The sequence below is a fragment of the Uloborus diversus genome, chromosome 2 (assembly GCF_026930045.1).
Source record: "Uloborus diversus isolate 005 chromosome 2, Udiv.v.3.1, whole genome shotgun sequence".
Lineage (NCBI taxonomy): Eukaryota > Metazoa > Arthropoda > Arachnida > Araneae > Uloboridae > Uloborus > Uloborus diversus.
This window is the reverse complement of record NC_072732.1, coordinates 216909345-216932098: the sequence shown is the minus strand read 5'-3', so window position 1 is coordinate 216932098 and position 22754 is coordinate 216909345. Positions and strand designations below refer to the sequence as shown.

General features: G+C 33.4%; 1 protein-coding gene across 1 annotated transcript in view; it reads right to left on the bottom strand.

Annotated features, from left to right (window-relative positions):
• Window positions 1–5535: 5535 nt before the first annotated feature.
• The window catches only part of LOC129216807 (propionyl-CoA carboxylase beta chain, mitochondrial-like), a 35092-nt gene continuing 17873 nt past the window's right edge, over window positions 5536–22754 (bottom strand). Inside the window, 6 exon segments of the mRNA XM_054851024.1 lie at window positions 5536–5571; window positions 5574–5699; window positions 6216–6297; window positions 10214–10334; window positions 12408–12474; window positions 19872–19913. Of these exon segments, the coding sequence (XP_054706999.1) occupies window positions 5536–5571; window positions 5574–5699; window positions 6216–6297; window positions 10214–10334; window positions 12408–12474; window positions 19872–19913 (474 nt within the window).

The window sequence follows — 22754 nt, the reverse complement described above, 5'->3', positions numbered from 1 at the left end:
AGAAGAGAGAGAGAATGATTGGAATCGTTCACTATTTATACTTGCCTCATTTGCATATGATTGGGCATCAAAGGATGCCAACCTAAAACTGAAACTTTACACGTGCCGAAAGAGTTGAGAAGTTAATCTAATTTGAATAAAGTTAATTTTATATTACATTACATTAGGAATGAGAACGCGGATAAATATCGTTTACCGATGTCTATCAGATTGTGTGCACAGGCCGGGACAATTTCACCCGCTAAGCCTAATACGCAATTTCGAAAAGTAAGCATACATAATAATGGATAAAATGTATACTTTAAGCAGAAATGAAACCATTTTTAATATATGATAAAATATATCAAAATTTCAACCATAACAAAAAATTGGATGAAAAAAATTGATATTTAACAATAAAAATGCAAAATATATTGTTTTTTGCAATTACTAAAAATACCAAAATTAAACATTAATTTTTCTGGGAAACAGGGAAAATATTTGCGCTTAATACTATGAAATATTTGAAGAATATTGTAACAATTAATATTTTAATGCCGCACGAAAAATTTCAAAGCACAGATAAAAGCGCAGTGAGCATTTTACACTCATACGTAGTGTTACGTCTTTTATTCTGCTTTTAGCAAATGACACATCTCAGTCTAAGGTCTATGCCTTTTTTTTCGGCGTATCATTTTCGAAAGTAACTACTTGTATGAAGAACTCCAACAGAAATAATTTATAGTTGTTTCAATGTGACCCAAAAGATCCATAGATGGATCAGTCATAAATTAGGATATTTCCTCCTCGGAAAGATAAAACGTGTTCACCATGGCTACCAAATGAACATAAAAGTAAAACCCTTTGCTAGAATATCTCCCCTCCAATCCCATTATAAATGGAACCGAAACTAGAAAGAGCCACTTCAAAATGAGTATACGTTTCCCTTCTCACCTGTTTATTTTCTTTCACGAAATCCAATAAATCACAGAAACTTGACAGACCCCGTTCTGACGTCAGACAGAGAAATACTAATGCAGGAGAGCAGTCATTTGAACGGAACATGGAAAAGTAACGCCATCTAATAGTAAACATTTTGTTCCAAATCCAAAACGCAGAAAAGCTTCGTTAGGCCCGCTACGTACTACTTACCGTAACGCACAGATGCGTTTTTCGTCTCTGAAGAACCACCTAGTGCTGACGCACAGACGCGTCGTTCGTCCCGAACGGGTTAATGAAATAATTTTTTAATGGCCCTTCAAATGCGCGCAATTATATGAAAATCAGTATTTCTAAAAAATTTTTTTAAAAATACGAGGGGAGAAAAAAATACTCAGGAAGCCTTTAAGGGTATATTACAAGTATTTCTAAGCATCAGAGAAGGCAAGAACTAAAAACAGTTGGTCACACAACCCCAGCGGAAGTTCTGTGTCCATTGATGAATTAATGATGTGTCTCTGAAATTCTATTTTGTTCACTTCCTCCAGGATATTTTGTTTAAAAACTAAAGCTATGAGCAGTGAGCTTAAGCAAAGGTTTCACCAAGATATTTTTACAATGGAGTGCAGATATCAAGGACATTAGGCTGAGTTAATGCTCACCGAATGCTGCTGAACTATTACAAGGGATGATCCTTCTTTGACGTACAAAAAGCAATGGAAAATGAAGCGTTTACTGCAACAATCTAAAAGCAACCACTGCTTTCCAAAAACGAGCTGATGTGTTCATCACATGACTTCCTTTTACTCCAATTTAATTTCATTTTCTCATTATTGGCAGTTTTAATATGATTCAATAGTTTACTCTCTAAATATCACCAACAGTGGCCAAATTGAAACCAGATTTTAAAAAAAATAATAATAATAATAAAAAATTGCCAAATTTGTCACCAAGTTGGCGACAAAACTTGGCGACCAAAAGATATCATCCCATATATCGGCAAGTATCCGCCTAATTATAACACCACTTGAGTTTACATCGAAATTAACAATGATTTCCCCCCACAAAGGGGCAAAAGACCTCTTTAGAAACACCCGAATGCAACCAAAAAGGAAGGTGCACAAATAGACCCCACTAGGAGTCTACGTACCAAATTTCAACTTTCTAGGACATTCCGTTCTTGAGTTATGCGACATACATACGCACATACATACGTACATACAGACGTCACGAGAAAACTCGTTGTAAATAACCCGGGAATCGTCAAAATGGATATTTCGGTTGTCTGTACGTTCCTAGGCACATATCCACGTGTGGTCGGGTTAAAAAAAACCTCAACATTCATTTGGGGGCGAGCAAAATGGAAATTAAGGCCGATTTTTGGGTTAAATTTTTTTCGCAAATACAATACTTCCTTTTTTGTAAAAGGAAGTAAAAAGGCATTGTTTAAAAAACAAGACCTATTTAATAACATTTACTGCACTGGATTTTTTCCCCCTTTTCAACATTACCTTTAAATCAATGTGTGGTTGCTGTGCACCTTTCTTCAGTGGACTTTTATGTATCTTGAAAACAAGAGCTAATAAAACAAATCCACGACGATATTCCTTTATCTCGACCCAAAATTAGTAAGAATTGACTATTTAAAACCAGGATGCAGACAAAAAGTTCTTTTTTGTTGACTAATGTTATTTAATAATTGGCTGAAAATTTATTTTTTTATTACTTTTCCTTAAAACAAGTAACTATGTAGAACTAATTTTAGGCGATTAGTAGGCTGATTATTTTAAATTTAAGTCTCTTTCGCTTAGGACAATAAAACTATGCTGAATAAAGATACTACACCTAATTAATAGCTTCGAGATCTAGCTGTTATGCCCCCTTTTGATTCACAATTTACAAATTATCACAAGAGTAGCGTGAACAACATATTCATATTTTTCTGTTTTTAGAACTAACGAGCTGATGTGTGCATCACATGACTTCCTTTTACTCCAATTTAATGTCATTTTCTCATTATTGGCAGTTTTAATATGATTCAATAGTTTACCCTTTAAATGTCACCAACAGTGGCCAAATTGAAACCAGATTTTAAAAAATAAATAAATAAATAAATTGCCAAATTTGTTGCCTAATTGGCGACAAAACTTGGCGACCAAAAGAATGACGATATATCGCCAAGTGTCCGCCAAATTATAATACCACTTGAGTTTACATAGAAATTAACAATGATTTCCCCCCAAAAAGGGGGAAAAAAACACTTTGGAGCGTCTGAATGCAACCAAAAAAAAAAGTGCACAACTAGACCCCACTAGGGGTCTACGTACCAAATTTCAACTTTCTAGGACATTCCGTTCTTGAGTTATGCGACATACATACACACATACATACAGACGTCATGAGAAAACTCGTTGTAATCAACTCGGAGATCGTCAAAATGGATGTTTCGGGTGTGTGTACGTTCTTAGGCACATATCCACGTGTGGTTGGGTTAAAAAAAAACTCAACATTCATTTGGGGGTGAGCAAAATGGAAATTAAGGCCGATTTTGGGTAAAAAATTTTTTGCGAATACAATACTTCCTTTTTTTGTAAGAGGAAGTAAAAATGGATAAAAAGGGTTGCAGAGAAAATTCAAAATTAAACACATTTTAAAGAAAAAAGGGGCCAGATTTTGAAAAAAAAAAAAACTTTTAGGGACTTGTGACTAAACAGGGATCAATTCAGCTGCAAATTGGGTTCGCTTTGCGGCCCCTTCACAAAATTTCATATCTTAAAATTCGACCTTTCACAAAATTTCATTTGTAAAAACAGTTCTTTCATCATTTTTAAGTGCAATCAATTCATTTGAAAGCAAAAACACAAGAAAAAATAGTCTCCAGCTTCCAAGTCATTACCAGTGAAGTCCTTTCGGCCAAAAGCGAAACATAATAGCAAACAAGGGCGAATCCAGAAAATGTTCAAGGAGGGGGCGATTGTTTTTCACTCTTTACTCTTTAGAACTTCAATTTCTAAAAATTTTTGAAGGAGTGCATTGAGCCCCTTGTTTACCTATCCCTAATATCATCTATCGTCTAAAATTAAGATTTTGGAACTTCAATTTCGAAAATATTCCTGTAGAAAGTTCCTGTCCTTATCCCCAGAGTAATAAGAGATGTGCTAAGATTGCATTTTAAAGACTTCAATTCCGGAAGAATTCCTGGAAAGAGCTCCCTTTCTTCTAACACCATCTAATATTATGTAAAATTGCGGTTTTTAAACTTCAGTATTGAAAATATACAGGAAGAAATTTCCTGTCTCTCGGTTTAAGGAGGGGGCGATCGCCCCTCCCTTGTATTTGTCCTTGATAGCAAAACAGGCTCTTTATACAATGAAAGGATTTTTGTCACGTTTATAAAAGAAAAATGGCCTAAAACTAGTTCTTTTTTTTTCACAGAAGGATAAAAGTTCACAAAATGTGAACCTAAAAATAAAAACTTGGATCAACTCCAGCTAAAAAGGGGGCTTTAAAGGAAAAAAGGGTCCAGTTGGGAGTAATGGATTGCACAAATTTGTAGTTTCCTGTAAAATTTGGAATTTCAGGGATTTAATATTATTTTTTTACTTCTCAAAGGTACTTCTTTTATTTCTTACATAATTTGAAGTAGCAAACAAGAAGCAAATGAAACCAAACAGCAATATCCTTTAATCGCCTGTTCTTCATTCCTCGTCCTCCACCCAGAGAAGTATTAAAATTAGAGGTGCGACATCAATGGAAAAAACATCGATGTTTGAAATTAAAACATCGATGTTATTGATACATCGACTAAAAAACATCGATGTTTTGAAACATCAATGTTTCAAAACATCGACCTTTTTATCAATTTTTTCCAAACATTTTTGAATATACAACACTACAGACTTACATATATGATAATCTCTAACAAATGTTTATTAGTGGAAAAGTGAAATTTGTTTTTGGCATTGCATCAATTCTAAAGATTTTGCTATTATTTCAGAAATTTCCAAGTAAAGCTAATATTAAATTATATTTATATATTCTCTAACCAACTACATACAACACCACGTTTCGCAAGTAAACAGAAAAAAAAAATAAATCAGACCGGAGGAAGCTTTCCTGTCACCGTTTATGTTTATAATACATACATTGAAAAAAATCTGTATGTTTATTTTGAATGCATTCATTACTCCGTTGAAGCGGAAATAGTTTTGGGAAATTCCAGATAATCTCAACACCCTGGCAGCAGCGGATTATTTTGCATAGTAGTTAAGAGGAGCACAACTCTTGCACTTTTCAAATTTAGGTGATGTCGATGATTCTGAGATTTAAATGTTTTTGGGTCAATTATAGATACCATCGTTTTTCTTTTTTCTTTTTCACAATGAAGATCGATGTTCTCAATCGATGTCGCTTCTATGAGAAATTTTATTATAATTTTCAATTAAAATGCAAAAACATCAACATCGAAAAAACATCAAACCCAAAACATCGATGTTGCAAGAACATCAAAAGTAAAACATCGATGTTTCCTAAACATCGACATTGATGTTGCACCACTAATTAAAATGGCAAAACTGAGGACGAGTACAAAGGAAGGAGGAAAACAAAACTTATTTCTTAGTAAGCATTTTGAAGAGACAATTGGAGACAAACTCACCAGCGGAATACTTGGGGTTGTTTCCGACGATACCCACGGTACGTCCGTTCATCCTCCCGAAGCCCACAACAATGTTCTTCGCGAAGCTGGGCATGATCTCGAAAAAGTCTCGCTCATCCACTATCTAATAAAATTAATTTTGAAAATACTGTGTTAAATTCAAATGAGAAAAAAATAATCTGGTAATTGTTTCAAAGAAAATTATTTTTCTTTTTCCTGATCAAGCACTGAATGACATGTTACCAATAAATATATTTTTCTATATTTTTGAAACTTCAGTCTCATTTTTTACAATGCTTTAAGAGTTTTTTTTTTTTTTTAAACAGAAATGGGAAAATTTTAAAGAAAGAAATGGCTACTTGGCGTTAAATAAGTGAAATGGTAATTAACCAAATGTTTAAGAAACTTTTCAATTTTGAATCATTTTACCAAAACCCGTCCAATTTCTTTCCCTATCTATATGAATGTTTAAATTCTCAAATGATGTTCTGACAACAAATTGCATTCAAACATAAAACTAATAAAAATTAAAGTTCATCTTTATTCATAATTTTAAAAATATATCAATCAAAAAACAACCACATTCGCAAAATGCAAGATGTTTTAAACAAAAGTTAAGGATCTCATTCTTGATACTCACCCCCAAAATGACATCCAGCATGTTGTATCCTGCAGTGGTCTCCAAGGGAATGACTGTATCCAAGCTCTCCACAATCCGATCCCTGAAACAGGAAGGGAAAAGATATCATGATCCTTTCAAAAAATTAATAGCATTCAGCTAAGTAGTCTGCTAAGCAAATCCTTCAGGTGTGGTATTAATCATAGAAAAGTAACAGAAAACCATATGAAGCAGTGAGAAGCAAAGGGATTAAGTGGCAAAATTAAAAATTTGCAGATAACCTGTACAAATAGTAGGGGAATCTCTAGTCTGTCTTGGGCAAGAGATGGTACTAGTAGCCCTTGTAGGTGCTGCTGTGCAGCATGATTTTCAAAAAAAAAAAAAATCAATGAAAGCCAACCTAGGATCTGATCTTTAAACGCATTTTGCTCAGAACTTGAAAATGTCCACTGACATCCCTTTGCTTCTCACTGCCTCATGTGTAGTTGAAGGTAATTATAGACATGGTTAAGGTTTTTTTTTTTGGACTGTTGTTGAACTGTGCTGTTGCAATTCTAGTTCATAGAAAACACTGATGCTTTTGGCATTAAACCTTAAAAATTGCACTTTAATAGCTGAAAATTTCAATACTTTTTAACTATGATTTATACTTTTTTTGAAATTGGAATGTAAAGGTTTACCTGTCAGTGGTCGTACTAAAAATGAGTAATGGTGCTAGCTGAATTCAATTATTTTCAGTAAATGTACAAAAGAAGTAGTCAATAAATACTAAACACTTATTTTTCTAACCTTTATTATACTTATTTACAATGTTATCAAACTTAAAGTATCGTGACTTACCTATTTGAGAAACATTAAAATTTAAAAAAACGAATAACTCACAAATGGCTTTTGAACGGTTTGTCTGCACAACAACAAAAGCAAATAAGTAAATGAAATAAATAAAAGTATTCTACTGCTGTATTTTTTATTTATCATTTGCCAAATTTAGCTTACGTTTTATCATCAATCCTTTATAATAATTTTGAGTAAGAAAGGCCATCAAACTAATTATGGTCATTTGAGTTACAACTAAAAGACTAGTAATGAGCACATTGGCTTGAAAGCATCTTAAAAATTTTAATTAATGGAAAAAGAAAAACCTATTTCATAATAGAAAAAAACTAAGGATGTACCAATGAAACTGATCTGATAAAAAAATCAATGTCAGGTCCTTAAAAAAAAAGCCTTTTGAATACTTAAATTCTATGAAAATTCACTATTGTTGACTAAGAAGCAGAAACATAATAGATTATACTTAAAATATACCACCAGCTCAGTTATTCCATCCGAGGACTGCAGTTTCGTGCTCTTTAGCACTCATCAGCCCGGAATAGGAAACACATGAGCTGGTGGCGAAAATTCTCTTAAGGGAGCCACGAGAGCCAAACAAACTGGTAGCTAAAGTAGAATTAGCACACCAGATGAGTGACCGCAGCAATGGTGCGGTTCAACTCAAAGATTGAGGCAAGGCATGGTATTTTGTAGTAAGTTACCGCTCAAAAGCCAGGGCTAAGGCAGAAATACTTAAAATATACCACCAGCTCAGTTATTCCATCCGAGGACTGCAGTTTCGTGCTCTTTAGCACTTATCAACCCGGAATAGGAAACACATAAGCTGGTGTTTCCTATTCCTCACTTATATGGTGTGCTAATTCTACTTTAGCTACCAGTTTGTTTGGCTCTCGTGGCTCCCTTAAGAGAATTTTCGCCACCAGCTCATGTGTTTCCTATTCCGGGCTGATGAGTGCTAAAGAGCATGAAACTGCAGTCCTCGGATGGAATAACTGAGCTGGTGGTATATTTTAAGTATTTCTGCCTTAGCCCTGGCTTTTGGGCGGTAACTTACTACAAAATAATAGATTATACTCTAGATAAAACCTTATGTTTCCACAAAAATGTGGTGGGGGTGTTCTTGAAAGATGTTATTTTGAGAATCTACTGATGGTGTCCCTGGAATATTCATTACAAACTTGATATTGACAATACAAGACAAACCTGTCCATTACTGGTTGGATGCCCATAACTAGTCATTTACCCTATGTATCTTTAGGCTCTGGAGATATGTTTAACATTGGTAATAGAAGCTGCTTCCAGAAATGGAGTTTTTAGCATCTCGGTTAGTTTGGGTTTTTATGAGCCACTAGGGACTGAGATCTTGAAGCATGTGGAGAAAGATTTATAATATATATTTGCTTTCAGATGTATATTAATTATTAATTTTTGTTAGATACATCAAATAAAATTGATAGTAAGTGAGTTACAAACTTAACAATTTGAGTTAGGAATGGCTTTGAGTTCCTCTTTAGTTCCTCCATTAAGTACCAATTGCACAGAAATATACTAAAATATTTTGCACATTAAGAGTGCAAGAAAACTGTCCACTAACTCAAACTGTTGTTCTGGAAGGTGACAATATTGTAACTCGTTTCCATGCCACTGGTAGGACCAGCAGTCAGAATTTTCTACTGCCAGAATTTTAATTTATAACAGTTTGTGCATATATTTGACTTTTTATCAGTAAACCAGGCATAAATGTAGAATGATAGGAGCATAAGTAATTTAAAGTTACTTTAAAACAAGTTCCAAGTAACTTTTGATCAGTTTTGTTTGCATACAAGTCCTTCTCTAGAAGTTAAAAACTATAGTGTGGTTTGGCATTTATAGCGCTCAGTGGAAGAGTCAAAAACATCAAATTTGTGGCAAATGGAGAGAGGGTAATAAACCTGATAAGGACAGTTAACCCAAGTTTGTCTTGTTTTCCACCAATTTTTAAGGTGAACTAGTCCAAGGCCGGACATCAAGAATCTTCGGTTGTAATGTCTTGATTCTTCAACAGATTTTTCGCAAAACTTTCATTTACTTGAAACCATGCAAAAACTTGTACCACTCTTATTCTGACAACAAGAAACACTTGTGTTATCCTGCATTCATCGACTGAAAATGGAGTGATTTTCAAGTCCTTCAAACAATGTCAAAAAGAAGCAACTAAGTTCAACAAAAGTTTAGAACGGCACCCAAGTATAAAAAATATAAAGTTGAGTACATACTTTTGTGATTGAAAAGTAAAATAAGAAATAACAACATATAATTGCACAAAATTGCAGATTACTGCAGACACCTGCTTTGGGGTTACAAAGAACCCCTTTTGTCAATGCAAAATAAGTGAGATTACCAGGGGTGCCCCTCCCTCCAAGAGCAAGGCCAAACCCTCCTAAATATCAGGAAGATTCCCCCCCCCCCCAAAAAAAAAGAAAATATCTCTCCCCCCAAAGCAACCCTTCTAAAAATTTTAATGGCACAGTCTGTGCCATGACCCCCCCCCCCCAGGTGTGTCCCTCTGGAGCTAACAATGAAAAGCTCTCTTTTGTTGGATGTCTTTTCATCCATAAGCTCACTTATTTTGCATTGACAAAAGCATTCCTTGCAAGCCCGAAACACATGTCTGCAGTAATCTGCAATTTTGTTACATTATATGTTGTTATTTATTATTTTACTTCTAAAAATAATGTTCAATGTTTTAAAATTTTTGAAGCTCTGAAATATTTCAATCAGAAAAAAAAAAATGGGAAGAAGTCTTATGTACCACGCAACAAAGTGAGTGGAAAATCAAGATAAGAAACTGCAGAAGTGGAAAACACTAAAATCAAACAATACATATTTCCTTGGGTGCAAAGGGGGAAAAAAAGAGAGGGATAGTATTTTGGTATGGTATGCAAAAAATGAAGTTCTTCACTTCTTTATTAGGTTTTCATCTCACCTAAACAGTTAAACCTTATTCATTAAAAATAAAAAAAAGAGGCCAACATTTAATTCATCAAGACATTAGTTAAGCAATAAATCAAAAACCTTTTTCTGTTTTGATAGGGGGCTACATTAACGCACACAAGTTGAAGTACATGGACCTAATACAAAGATTCCAACTGAAAGAAATATATGCTACTATTCATGTTACTCTTAACAGTTAAGGATCTGCTCACCAGGGATCGTCACACTCACGAATGGGAGGAGGGTCCTTACTGCTTAGGGGTAAGAAATTGTAGAAGGTCCTTAAGTTTAGCAATGTATCTACATCATTTTCAAAGGCATTGTGTGCTACTCCTGCAAAAATATATAATAAAGAAAATTAAATAAAATAGAAAAAAAAAAGAATGCATTTAAACACACTTCAAATTTAACAATTTCAAATAGTAACTTTTGATAAGAACCCATATTAAGTGCTAACACTAACACTTCACTTTTTTTTTACATTCAAATTTGAAAACTTCCTTGAAAGTATTTTTCCCCAACAGTCTTATTTCTTAGTACAGCAGTTAAACCTTTAAGCTTTCAATACAAAACAAATGTCTGCTGTGGACATCTTAGTATAAACATGCAGATACTGAATATGGTAGCTAAAGTGTGATCCTCACAGTAACATTTAAAATTGAATTTGAACAGCTATTTCATTCAATGAAAAATAAATTGAAGACCTGAGATATTTTTCTTGCAACTAGATTTTTGATAAATTTGTTTTGTTTTATTCATTGATGAGCACACAAAACAAAATAGATTTTTAAAATAAAAGTAAATGATGAAACTTCATCTAAAAAGAAATGTTGCTACAAAACAATGTCAATAAAAATAATATTTATGACTGACATCTTGTTCTAAACAATATATATAAAAGTCAAGAGATCTAGGTTTAAAAATATGATATGCTATTGTGACAAAAAAAAATCTAGATAATAAAATGCATGAAATATGACAAATTTAATAGATAAATCAAGGAAATACTAGCTTACTTAAATCGTGCTGTTAAAGCTATTATTCAAGCGTAATCAAAGATTGCTTTAAACAAAATTATTAATTCATATTAAAGGAAAGTGAGGTATCAAAGGAAGAAATACATTGCTGTTGCTCACATTTGCATTAACGATACTAAACAACAAAAGAGAGTCAATGAAATCTGAGTTACGGTCACTGATTTTCACCCAGACAACTCGGGCTTGATCCTGGCAGGATTCATGGGCAGGACCTGCAACTTTTCCCATGCTCTAAGTTATTGAGTAGGGAGTCGTAGTAGAAAAGGAAATGCATATCAAGGTGATTCTATGCAAATAGTTACGAAAACTTTTGCGATCAACTTTGTGTAAAACACATGATTTACTTTTTTATGAGTTATTTTGAGCTCATCTATATTAGGAAAGTTATTGATCATGATCAAACATATTTATTTATTTATTTTCTTTTTATATAAGTGGTGAAGTGATGCCTATCATAACCTTTACCAAAGAGAAAATGGTGCAAGGTTGGCCTGCTAATTAGCATTTATTTTATAACAGCATAAGTTCAATTTTACTCACATAAAATCCTCCCTCCCAAAATTCATCTCCCTCATAAGTTATATCACTCTCATATGCTATATCCCCCCCCCCTCCTCATAAGTTGTAATGCCATTTACTTTTTTATAATCATCTGAATTAATATTAAGCTTAGTTAGTTTTAACTATATCTAAAAACTTATAAATCAGTAGTAATAAGGAATTTTTATTATTTACCAGTATTTAGTAGGTGTGCTGATGAGGGAGTGATGAAGTAAAAAAAAAAAAAACTTTCAGTCCACTCTCAGCCAAAATTTCCCCCTGAGAACAATAAAAATAAAAATCAAGTTTTTTTTTTTTTTTTGATGTAATGTGCTGTGATAGCTACCAAAACATTCTAACTCCATCAACTAGCTTTATGTGCCCTCTAGTAGCAGTTAGAGGAACTTTGATAGGTCAATGAGGGAGTGACGTGAGGTAGGTGAGGAATATTCAGTAATGATTTTTAAGTAAATATTTTTAATAATAAATTATAATAATGGCATATGATAATCTTCATTATTTAAACATAAAATCAAAGTATAGAAAAATAAATAATACATTCATACTTCAAAAAATTAATTTTTAAAGTTGAAACCGTGTGTGGGGACAGTATGAGAGAGTGGCAAATGATTGATATGAATTACAGCATTAATTTATAAATATCTAAATTATAAAAACTATCGAAACACCTGCTAAACATCATATTATGTAATCCTATTAAATTCATTTTGAAAACAATGATAAACTAATGAGATGTAGGCTTGGCACATTAATTTGGCCTTTCAGGAGAGAATCAGCCATTACACAATTTAGATCTCTTCAAACTCACCGGAGACCGTGGTGTGAGTTTTTGCACCTCCCAGCTCCTCTTGTGTCACATCTTCATTGGTCACAGCCTTAAAAAAATGCATTTATATAAAATGAATATTAAAGGCCACAAAATCAATAAAATTAGCACAAAAAAGGGCCAGAGACTAAAATGAAGAAACATTCACAACATCTTGAATTCATCGCTATTTGGAAAACTAATGATGATTTAGTTCTGGCAACACTAGGGTGGTTCAAAAAAACTTTTTTTCAGCTAGAGTCCAGGACACCGCTAATTTTTTTAGACTAACTCACAATATTATGCTGTAAAAGTTTAAGCTTCTTTCTCAAATTGTAAGTGGGTGCTCAATGTCCCCTTAATAAACATCAGCTGTAGCATAAAAAATGTCACTAATGTAGAAACATTTAATATAACCAGCTGTTTTTTTTTTTTTTTTTTTGTAAAAAATTATTTTATTGCAATGTATATGCATATTACTCATGTAAATTATAACAAGTAGCATTGTTTTTTCAGTTCAATGTATTTTTTTAACCCCCTCCCCATACTTATGAAGTTTGTGGGAGGGGTTGAGCATCCTCTTTTCTTCCAGTACATTACCATCCACAAGTCTCGAAATATTGAGGGGTGTCCTGTTCTAGGAAAAACTTTTTTTTTACATGTATGTTTGAACCACCCTTGGCAACATGCTAGACCTGTATAGCGGCCACAGAATTTGTTGCGATGATTGATTTAAGTCACACATAAACTATAGATTGGGTCAAACCTAATCTGGCAGTATCGTAAAAGCTTCACAAATCCTAATCACACCATATAAATGATGCCAAGTTACATTTTCCCCAACTATAGTTATTTGACAATAAAATATGCCAATATTATTTGCCTTTTTTGAACTTTTTGAACAGATATATTTACACCAAGTTACAGAATAACTTTATTTGTTAATATCATTCCTTATTTTTACATTTCAATGGAATCTTTCAGGAAAAAGAGCCATTAAATCAGATTAAAAGTTTCCTTAAAGTATAAAAAATATGACAAGGGACTGAAATAGGTTTTTAAATAACATTAAAAGGTCTACTAAAAAGCAAAACATCCAGGCAAGAAAACAAAACAAACTATTAAAAATGTCATTAAAATAACCTGTTGAATGACACAAACCACATTAAAAACTCCATTAAAACACAAAATAACCTGCCAGTCAAATACTATTTTTTCATAATTTGCAGGAAAATAACGATTTTGTAGTTCGGCAAACTGTAGTATTTGTTGCCATCAGGGTTGGCAAAAACCCGGGTTTTTTTAAAAAAGCCCATGGACCCAGGGTTTTTTGGGGTTTTTCAAATAAAACCCAAAAAAACCCAACTAAAGCTGGGTTTTTTTTTCAAATAAATGTGGGTTTTTTTGTCTTTTTTTAGGGGAAAGGTGGGGTACTCGTAGTATATTGTAGCATAAGTATATGGACAAAGCACAAAAATTGTTTTGATAAAAAAAGCTGGAAAATTCAGCATTTTCTGAAGAAAAGTATAAAAGACGACAAAATTCAAGAATGGTGAAGTTTCTGATTTTTTTAGTTTCCATGATTACCAACAGTTAAGGCAAAGTTACTTCTTGAGTGATAAAATCTATTGTTCGTTTGTTCGTTTTTAATTTCTACATTTTTTTTTTTTTTTGTATTTTACTTTATTGTATTTCATTTTGTTATGCAAAACTACTGTAGAACCTCAAGTAGTTTAAATCCTTTTTTACTGAATTCCAGCTTAATCAAGACGTTTCTTTGAATTTTATGTTACATGTTTTTCTATTTCTGTGTACAGAGTAAGAAATATTAAACTTTTTCGTAAGATAATGAAAATACTGTACATCCTATTCTGTTTTCTGTCCAACCATTTGTAAAACCTGTTAATTTCTAAAAAATATACCTTGTTTATTCGAGTTTTGTGACGTGTTGGTTTGCAGAAAATAATTCACATGAGAGCCTTTTAGCTAAAGTAGTATCCTTTGTACAATCTGCAAATATTGAGAAAATCTGACATGACAGGACTTAATCAAGATAATTTGAGTTCACTTTTGACCAGTTGAAGGAAAAAAGTTAAATATATTTATTTAAAATCTTTGAAGTATTTTTTAATGCCCTTAAGAGTTAAGAAATACTATTAAAGTTCAAAATTCATTTTTTATGTTAATTGTCTATGGTGAAGAAGAAATAAAAAAGAAGTTTAAATTGTAAAAGTATTTAAATTAATTATTTTTTAAAAAAAACTTCTCAGAAAATTTAAAAAAACCCAAAAGTGGGATAAATAATGGGTTTTTTTAAATGGGTTTTTTCAAAAAAACCCATTGGGTCCAACCCAATTGGGTCCAATCCGGCCAACCCTGGTTGCCATGCTTGGTTTAAGTTATATAGAAACTGTTCATTGGCATGTCTTTTTGTAGGAATTTTAGGAATTTCTTTCTTATTTAAACATTTAAGACATTATTTTTGATCAGATATATTCATAGTAAGTTACACAATAATTGTTTATTTGTGGATGCCATTCTTCAATTTCACATTTAAAAGGATTTTTTAGGAGGGGGGAGTATAGCAGAAAAAAGATAAGGAAAAATGACGCTCCAAATATGCTGATTAAAATACATACCATTACAACATAAAATGTTCCCTTATAATGCAAAAAAATATGCCAATTAAAATAACGTACCTCATTTAAACCACTAAAAGCTCTACTAAAGAGAAAAATAATGCAAAGAAAATAAAACATGCCATTCAATATTAAAAGTTCTATCAAAGTAATCTGTCAACTGAAATAAAACACATTAAAAGCTGTCAGCGGCGGATCCAGACTATGGATTTGGGAGGGGAACTTTTTTAGCAGTTTTTGTTTATGGGGGAGGGGGATATGAAATTACTCATTAAAAATAACAGTAGAAATCGAGTTTTTTCATTGTTATATTTATATTTTTTTTAATCTTAAAATTTTCGCCAACTGATAAAGGGGGTCCGGGGGAAAAATTTTGAAATTATAGCCCTAAGAATGCAGTTTTAGATGGCATCTGATGATGTTACGGGGAGGAAAGGTTCAAGGGGCTTTCCGCGGAAATTTTTAGAAATTGAAGTTTTAAAAACGCGATTATAGGCAATATTTGTTGACGGTAAGGTAAGAGACGGGACTTTTGGGGGCTGCCCTAGATGGATTTTTTTTGTAAAATAGATCGAAATCGATCACCCCACCGCCCAATTTTTCAAAGTTAAAGTTCCTAAAACGAAGTTACAGACTAATTTTGATGGTGTTACGAGCAGTGGGGATCTGGGACTCTTATCAAAAAATGTTTTGAAATTGAAGTCCTAGGAAACTAAGTTTTTAAGCGATATTCAGTGACGAAGGATTTAAATGCTCTCCCCCTTAAAATTTTTCGAAATTGTAATTTTTTCATTTTTAGATTTCCTACGAGAGCATTCTTGCCCTTGTCCGGAAATTTTTCGTAATTGATGTCTTAAAAACGTGACTGCTGACCATATTTGTTAACACTAGGGTTTCGGCAGTTTTTCAAATTTGAAGCTTCAAAAAAGCAATATTAAACGATTCTTGGTGTCTTTTGAATGCGAGGTATTAGGTAGTTATCCCCTGGAATTTTTTCGAAATTCAAGTCCCGAAAACGAGATTTGAGACACTATTTAAAGGTTTCGGCGGGGAAAAGGGGGCTTCACAATTATGAAGATTTTCTTATTTTTAGACCGACTAGGAAAAAGCAAAAAAAAAAAAAAAGGTGGAGATGTAATAAACCGGAACCAAATGAATACAAAAGACAGTTTAAACAGGTTTGTGTTCAAAAAGACTTATTTTGAAAGATTACTGGAAAACAGATGCAAAAAGCAAGTACGAAAATTTGGGAGACTGGAAATAGCCCTAAAGTGGATAAATTAAACTACTACTGTGAAGTTGTAATGTGCCACATCGATGAGCCTTTTAGTACGATGAAAAATATTTACTCAGTCCCCGAACTCAAATTTTTATGTAAACTTCTCATAGTCTTATAACCTATGACGTAAGCATTTAATTTTTATATTTTTCTATAACTGCCTGTACATTCCTGCATGGCCGGATCCTCGATTTTTCAGAACCGGAGCAAAACCTAAATCCTGCCACCCTTTATCCACCTTCGTTGAACTTTTATATCGAGGTTCAACGAGAAAACAACAGAAATAGTGTAAATTTGCATCTTCCTAGAAGTTGCCTCCCGGCATCTGGGGGGGGGGGGGGGGGGGGGGGCAAAGGGTATCGATATGTAAAAAAGGTAAGCCAAGGGTATTGGCTGGCTGCTGCCAAGATCCGGCAGTGCGATTTCTGTACTCCCACAAGTAGGCACGAATTCATTTATTAAGCAATTCCTGTTTTTCTGTATCAAAGCATGTATCAAATACTGAAAACAAAGTTTGTCAACAATGAGATGTTCTCGTTTTAGTTTAGTGTCAATTCCAATCCAATGTCTTTTTTTTAGTAAAAAAAATGTGCATTCGTTTTATTAATCTAATTTTGTTGCACTATAATAGGAGATTAGTTGGTACAGTTATCACTTATTAAATGTTTCTCCTAGGATGAATTCCCTCCAAGCTATGTTAACAAACAGAAAAAATTAATCTTTAAAATGTCAATTACTGGTGGTTCTACCTTACCCTGTTTTCTGAACAGTTTTTGGTTTACTTGGGATTTTGTGTTTTGGAAAAGGACATTTCCAGTTCCGCTTTTGCAATTTTTTGCTCTTTGGATCCGCTTTTGCAATTCTCTTCTTGCTTTTCACCGCGCCTTTCTGCAAGTTCAATTTCTATAAAACAGAAGAATTTTCCTGCACTCTATTCTAAAAGTTTTTAGGTACATATGAGATTGGGGGGTGGGGGTACATTCCTCCAGTGCCCCTCGGTGTATCCGCTTCTGCTATTGTCTAATTGTTTTTCCTTGAGCCTTTTGTCAAGTTCTAAAAAAAACAGTAAAAAAAAATCATGTACGTTGTTTTCTGATCAGTTTTAGGATCACTTGGGATTTTTTTTTTTTTTTTTTTGAAGGGAGAGGAGAACATTCCCCAGTTTCCCTCCATGGATCCGCTTTTGCAATTCTCTCTTAACTTTTCCTTGCGCTTTTCTTCCAGTTCAAGTTCTATAAAACAGAAGAATTTTGCTGTATTCTGTTGTGAAAATGTTTAGGTACACGTGAGATTTTGAGGGGAGGGGAATATTCCCCCAGTTCTCGCACGGATCTGCCATCCGCCTCTGCTATTGCCTGATCGTTCTTCCTGGAGTCTATTTTCAAGTTCAACTTCTATAAAACAATATCTTCCTATTCTCTGTTCTAAAACCTTTTAAGTACACATGATATGTTGGGGGAGGGTAACATTCCTCCAGTTCCCCTCCGTGGATCAGCTTCTGTTGTTTTCTAATCGCTTTTCCTGGAGCTTTTCTTCAAGTTCAAGTTCTATAAAATAGAAGAATTTTCCTGCACTCTGTTGTGAAAATTTTTAGTTATATAGGATTTGGGGGGGGGGCATTAACTCAGCTCCCCTCCATGGATCTGCTTCTGCTGTTATCTAATTGCTTTTCCTGATACCTTGGTTCACGTTCTAAAAAACGGAAAAAAAATTCTGTACTCCTGTTTCTTGAATTGTTTTATGTACACTTGGGATTTTTTTGAAGGGGGGGGGGGGGACATTCCCACAGTTCTCCTATTTGAATCTGCTTTTGAAATTCTCTCCTCGCTTTTCCTGGCGCTTTTCTTAAAGTTCAAGTTTTAAAAAACGGAAGAATTTTGCTGCATTCTGTTCTGAAAATTTTTAGGTACACTTAGGATTTTGGAGGGGGAACGTTCCCCCAGTTCCCCTCCCGTGGATCCGCGCCCGAAAGCTGTATCAAAATGTAAAATAATGCGCCCCATCAGCTGTTATGCCCGAAATAAGAGAGATTGAAAAGACATATCCAGAAAATCAAATTTTCTGGCATATTCGGTAATTTAAGGTTTATTTTGCAACAAGATTGACAACAAAATTAAATCTCACGCACAGTTATAAGCACAAAGCAAAACACAAAAGGAAGGAAAAATGTATTTGTTATTAATGTATTGGGTTGTTCGGAAAGTAATTTCGTTTTTTCCCGTCAGAGGACTTAATTACGTTATTTCGAAACCAACTTCACACTTAAGCCGCATAACCATTATATGTCTTGAGAGCTGATATTGCAAGGCTTGTGTGTGAAAAAGTTCTATTAATTCTACGCAGTAGTTTTTGGTTGGTGCCCTTTTAAATATGGAGAGCAATAAGCAGCATTTTCGTCATATTTTACTTTTTTACATCAGAAAAGGTAAAAATGCTGTCCAAGCGAGAAAAAATTGACGGATGTGTATGGAGAAGGCGTGTTAACAGTACGCCAGTGCCAGAACTGGTTTGCAAAATTTCGATCCGGCAATTTTGATGTCGAAGATGCACCACGGTCTGGAAGGCAGGTCGAAGCTGACAAAGATGCGATAAAGGCATTAGTTGATGCAAATCGGCAAATACCCACACGAGAGATCGGTGAGAGATTAAATTTGTCGAATTCGACTGTTTATGGCCATTTGAAAGGCATGGGCTTAACCTCGAAGCTCGATGTGTGGGTGCCCCATGTCCTTACGGAGCCTCACACAAGTTTGGTCACTCGCCAAAAACTTTTACAGCTTGAATGGGACGTACTGCAACATCCACCATATTCTCCAGATCTGGCGCCTTCCGACTACTATTTGGTCCAGTCCCTGCAAAATTTTTTGGATGGCAAAACCTTTACCTCAAATGAAGATGTCAAAAACCACCTGAACCAGTTTTTTGCCAGCAAGGACCAAAACTTTTATGAGAGGGGAATTATGTTACTGCCAGAAAGATGGCAAAAGGTGTTGGACCAGAATGGCCAATATATAATTTAATAAAATATTTATTCATTATACGAAAACTGTCTTTCATGTTCCCCCAAAAAAAAAACGAAATGACTTTCCGAACAACCCAATAGGTTATTTGTTAGGGATTTGATTACGTATTGATAAAATGCTTGTCTCAGAAGTAATTTCAGTAATTGTGGTTCATTCAAAGCTTTTTTTATTAAGCATTTTAAATTCCTTTTAGAAATGTAAGTTTATTTTTTATTTATTGAATTGCTATATTAAATTTTATGGGGGATTGTAAAAAAAAATATTGCAAGGCTACAAATGTTTCCTGGGTTTTAATTTATCTTTTTAAAAATATTTCAATCAGATTTTTCTTATCAGAGCAATAAAAATAGCATTGTTAAAAAATATTTTAACAAAATTAGAACACTACACCAATGTACTCTTACTCTACTCTTACCCAAAAAAGCAACTAATGTAAAATAGAACAGTACTTTGAAGATTATCAAATTTAATTTTAAATTGTCAAGGTAAAAGTAACGCTTTGTGTGTGATTCAAAAAGGACATTACCTTGACTACCTCCGGACCAGTAATGAAAAGATATGAGGTATCCTGAAAAAGAGAAATAATTAAATCTTGGAGAAAAGAAAAAAAAAAAAGCAAATTGCTACAAAAGTATATACTAGCAAAAGAATATTGCTACAGATATGATACTACAGTGCAGTAGTTTCTAAACTTTTTACACTCGTCCCTTCTTTTTCCACACAAAAAATTGTTTGCCTCCTTTCAATGTTTGTATTAATCTAATCTCATAAATGCTGACCTGCTGTGAATTTTTTAATGGGTTGGAAAAAATAATACCATACTTTATATAAAATAATTTTTATGCATTGAAATATATTTAGTCACTTTATTGTAATGTGACTATTAATAACTTTCTTACTTTCAACAAATTGCATGCAACTGCAGAGTAATAAATTTTAAGAATACAAAGTTAGTGAAATATTAATAAAATACTAATGAGATGGGTGGACTTATTTTATGCTCAAAACTTCCTTAACGGAGGGCCATTGAAAATATATTGCTATTCTTAGTGGTGGCGCTCAAACCTACAGGGTTCATACTCTATTCAGATGAAAAAATTCCATGACTTTTTCAGGACTTTTTCATGACTTCATAAAAAATTTCATGACCTTGTTACATGCAGAGAATAGAACTACTGTATTTAATTTCAAACTTGAAAATTTTTGGAAATGAGCATTAGCGAAACATTTACATGAATGCCACTACTTCATCGAAGCACTTACTTGTGATTAAAAAAATATCAGTGTGCACCTAAAAATCTAAACTATTCTTATTTGTCTTCAAGATATAACTTTAAGTAAAGCAAGAATAGTGAATTATAACGGTGGTTAAACGTCTAATAATCTTTTTATAAACAGGTAGAATGATAATGAATGGGACAAAGGCTGAATGAGTCATTAGGCCTACAAAGTTTCAATAAATTTGCTTCAAAAGTTGCATTTTAGCATCAGCAGTGCATTTAAGCATGCACATAACTTGATAGTACTTTGGTTCATTAAAGAAAAGCCACATCCCTCATAAATTCATGTTTCTAAACCAGATATTAATTTTTGAAAAAAGAAAGAAAAATATTCATAGCGAATAAATCTTCTGATTCAAATGTACTTGTTTACTTATTTACACATTTTCAAATGCAAATAAATTAATAGGTTCAGAAATTCCAGAACGTAGTGTTTGATTCCTGACATTGAACGTAGCAGTAGCAGTGGGTCACGTGGATTAGTTTTGCGGGCCGTATGTTGTGCAGTATTGTTTTAGAGTATTAGAATTCCCCTCTTTTTGTATTCTACCACCTGACAAAAGATCTTTATTTTCTAAAATTTTCAACAAATTGAGATAAACTCTGAAAAATTTAAATAAACTTTTTACGAGTGATGGAAACAAACTCGGTGGATTTTTTAGACACCACACATTTTTAAGTGGGCGTGGCAAAATCAAGAATGTACAAGTTCGCTACTACAGAATATAAATATAAAAAGTGCTGAAAATAATGGTAAATGCAAAATGAGTGATGTCCAAGCAGTAAAATTACATTGCAAAAAAAGGAGAGTGGCTGCTACAGAAGTGAATGTAATGGGATTTCAAAATTCAGATTTGTTTTTGGGATCGTTCAATTTTGCAGTTTTAATATGCAATACTGTTATATCATTCTATATTTCTAATGCTCTTTTAGCAAATGTTACTTTCTGTTTGCCCAGGACATTTTTTCATGTCTTGAAATAATTTTCCATGACTTTGAATGAAAATTTCAATTTTCCATGACTTTCCCAGATTTCCATGACCCGTACGAACCTTGAAACCAGAATACCAAAGTGATCAACTTCTGAAAAATATTATTTTTCGCACCAATTTCAGTTTTTTTTTTTTTGCTTAAAAAGTCTTAGTAACAGCTGTGTATTTTCTACCTTTCAATAACCTAAGCCTCTTTAGGGAAGCCCACCACACTGATTGGAAACCACTGCCATAATGGCACTGGCAATGCTTCATGTTTCAAAGCATCAGAAATTATTCAAGCTTTATCAATGTATCTTTTTGTGCAGTAAATAATTCAGCTGGGGAAAAGAAATAGTTTTTGAATATTCATATATTCTAAAGACAAAGTATGGTCGTATGCAACTTCTGCAAGCAGTTGGAGTTTTCTGCTTTCTTTCTTTGTTATTTTATTGGTTTTGTAGTTGTTCAACAATGGAGTCGTTTCCAAAGTTTTCTGAAAGAGCATGCTTAAAAACATAGAACCTGACCAGTTTTCGATAAATTTGTTTACGTTTAATATTTAAAGAAAATACTTAAATCCGAGCGCTTTCAGTGTTTACAGCTTCTGCCGATGACATCACAAATGATGAAATGCCATTCAGTGTTGCCATTCACAGTGCAAAATATTTAATTTGCATCTTTACTCACTTGTATTGGCAACGATATCGTTGGTAGCAAGCGTAGAGCGCAATTTTAATTCACTGCTTGATTATCATAACAAAAGAAACATAATAGAAAGTTGCGTCAAAGTGCATCATTTGTGAGGTCATTAAGACCACGCCTTGTTTGAAAAATCGGATGTTTTAAAAAGTTAATTTTAAAAAAACTGTTGGGGAAAATAAAAGTATTTTCTGGGTCCATGGTTTTTTTTTTTTTTTTTTTTTTTGCTCATTCTATCCATTTCAATGACTAAAAGTAGTACTTTTGACTGAAGGAAACCACCTCTTTGCCACTCATTTCCCTCAGAAGGTTACATTATGTTGATGTCAGTGGCGTAAGTTTCTGACTTAAACTACTGTGATCGAAGATAATTATTTTTAAACATCTTATAGCAACTGCAATATAAATGAAATTTACTTAAGTGGGTGCATTGCACAGTTTTAACTAAAATAAAAA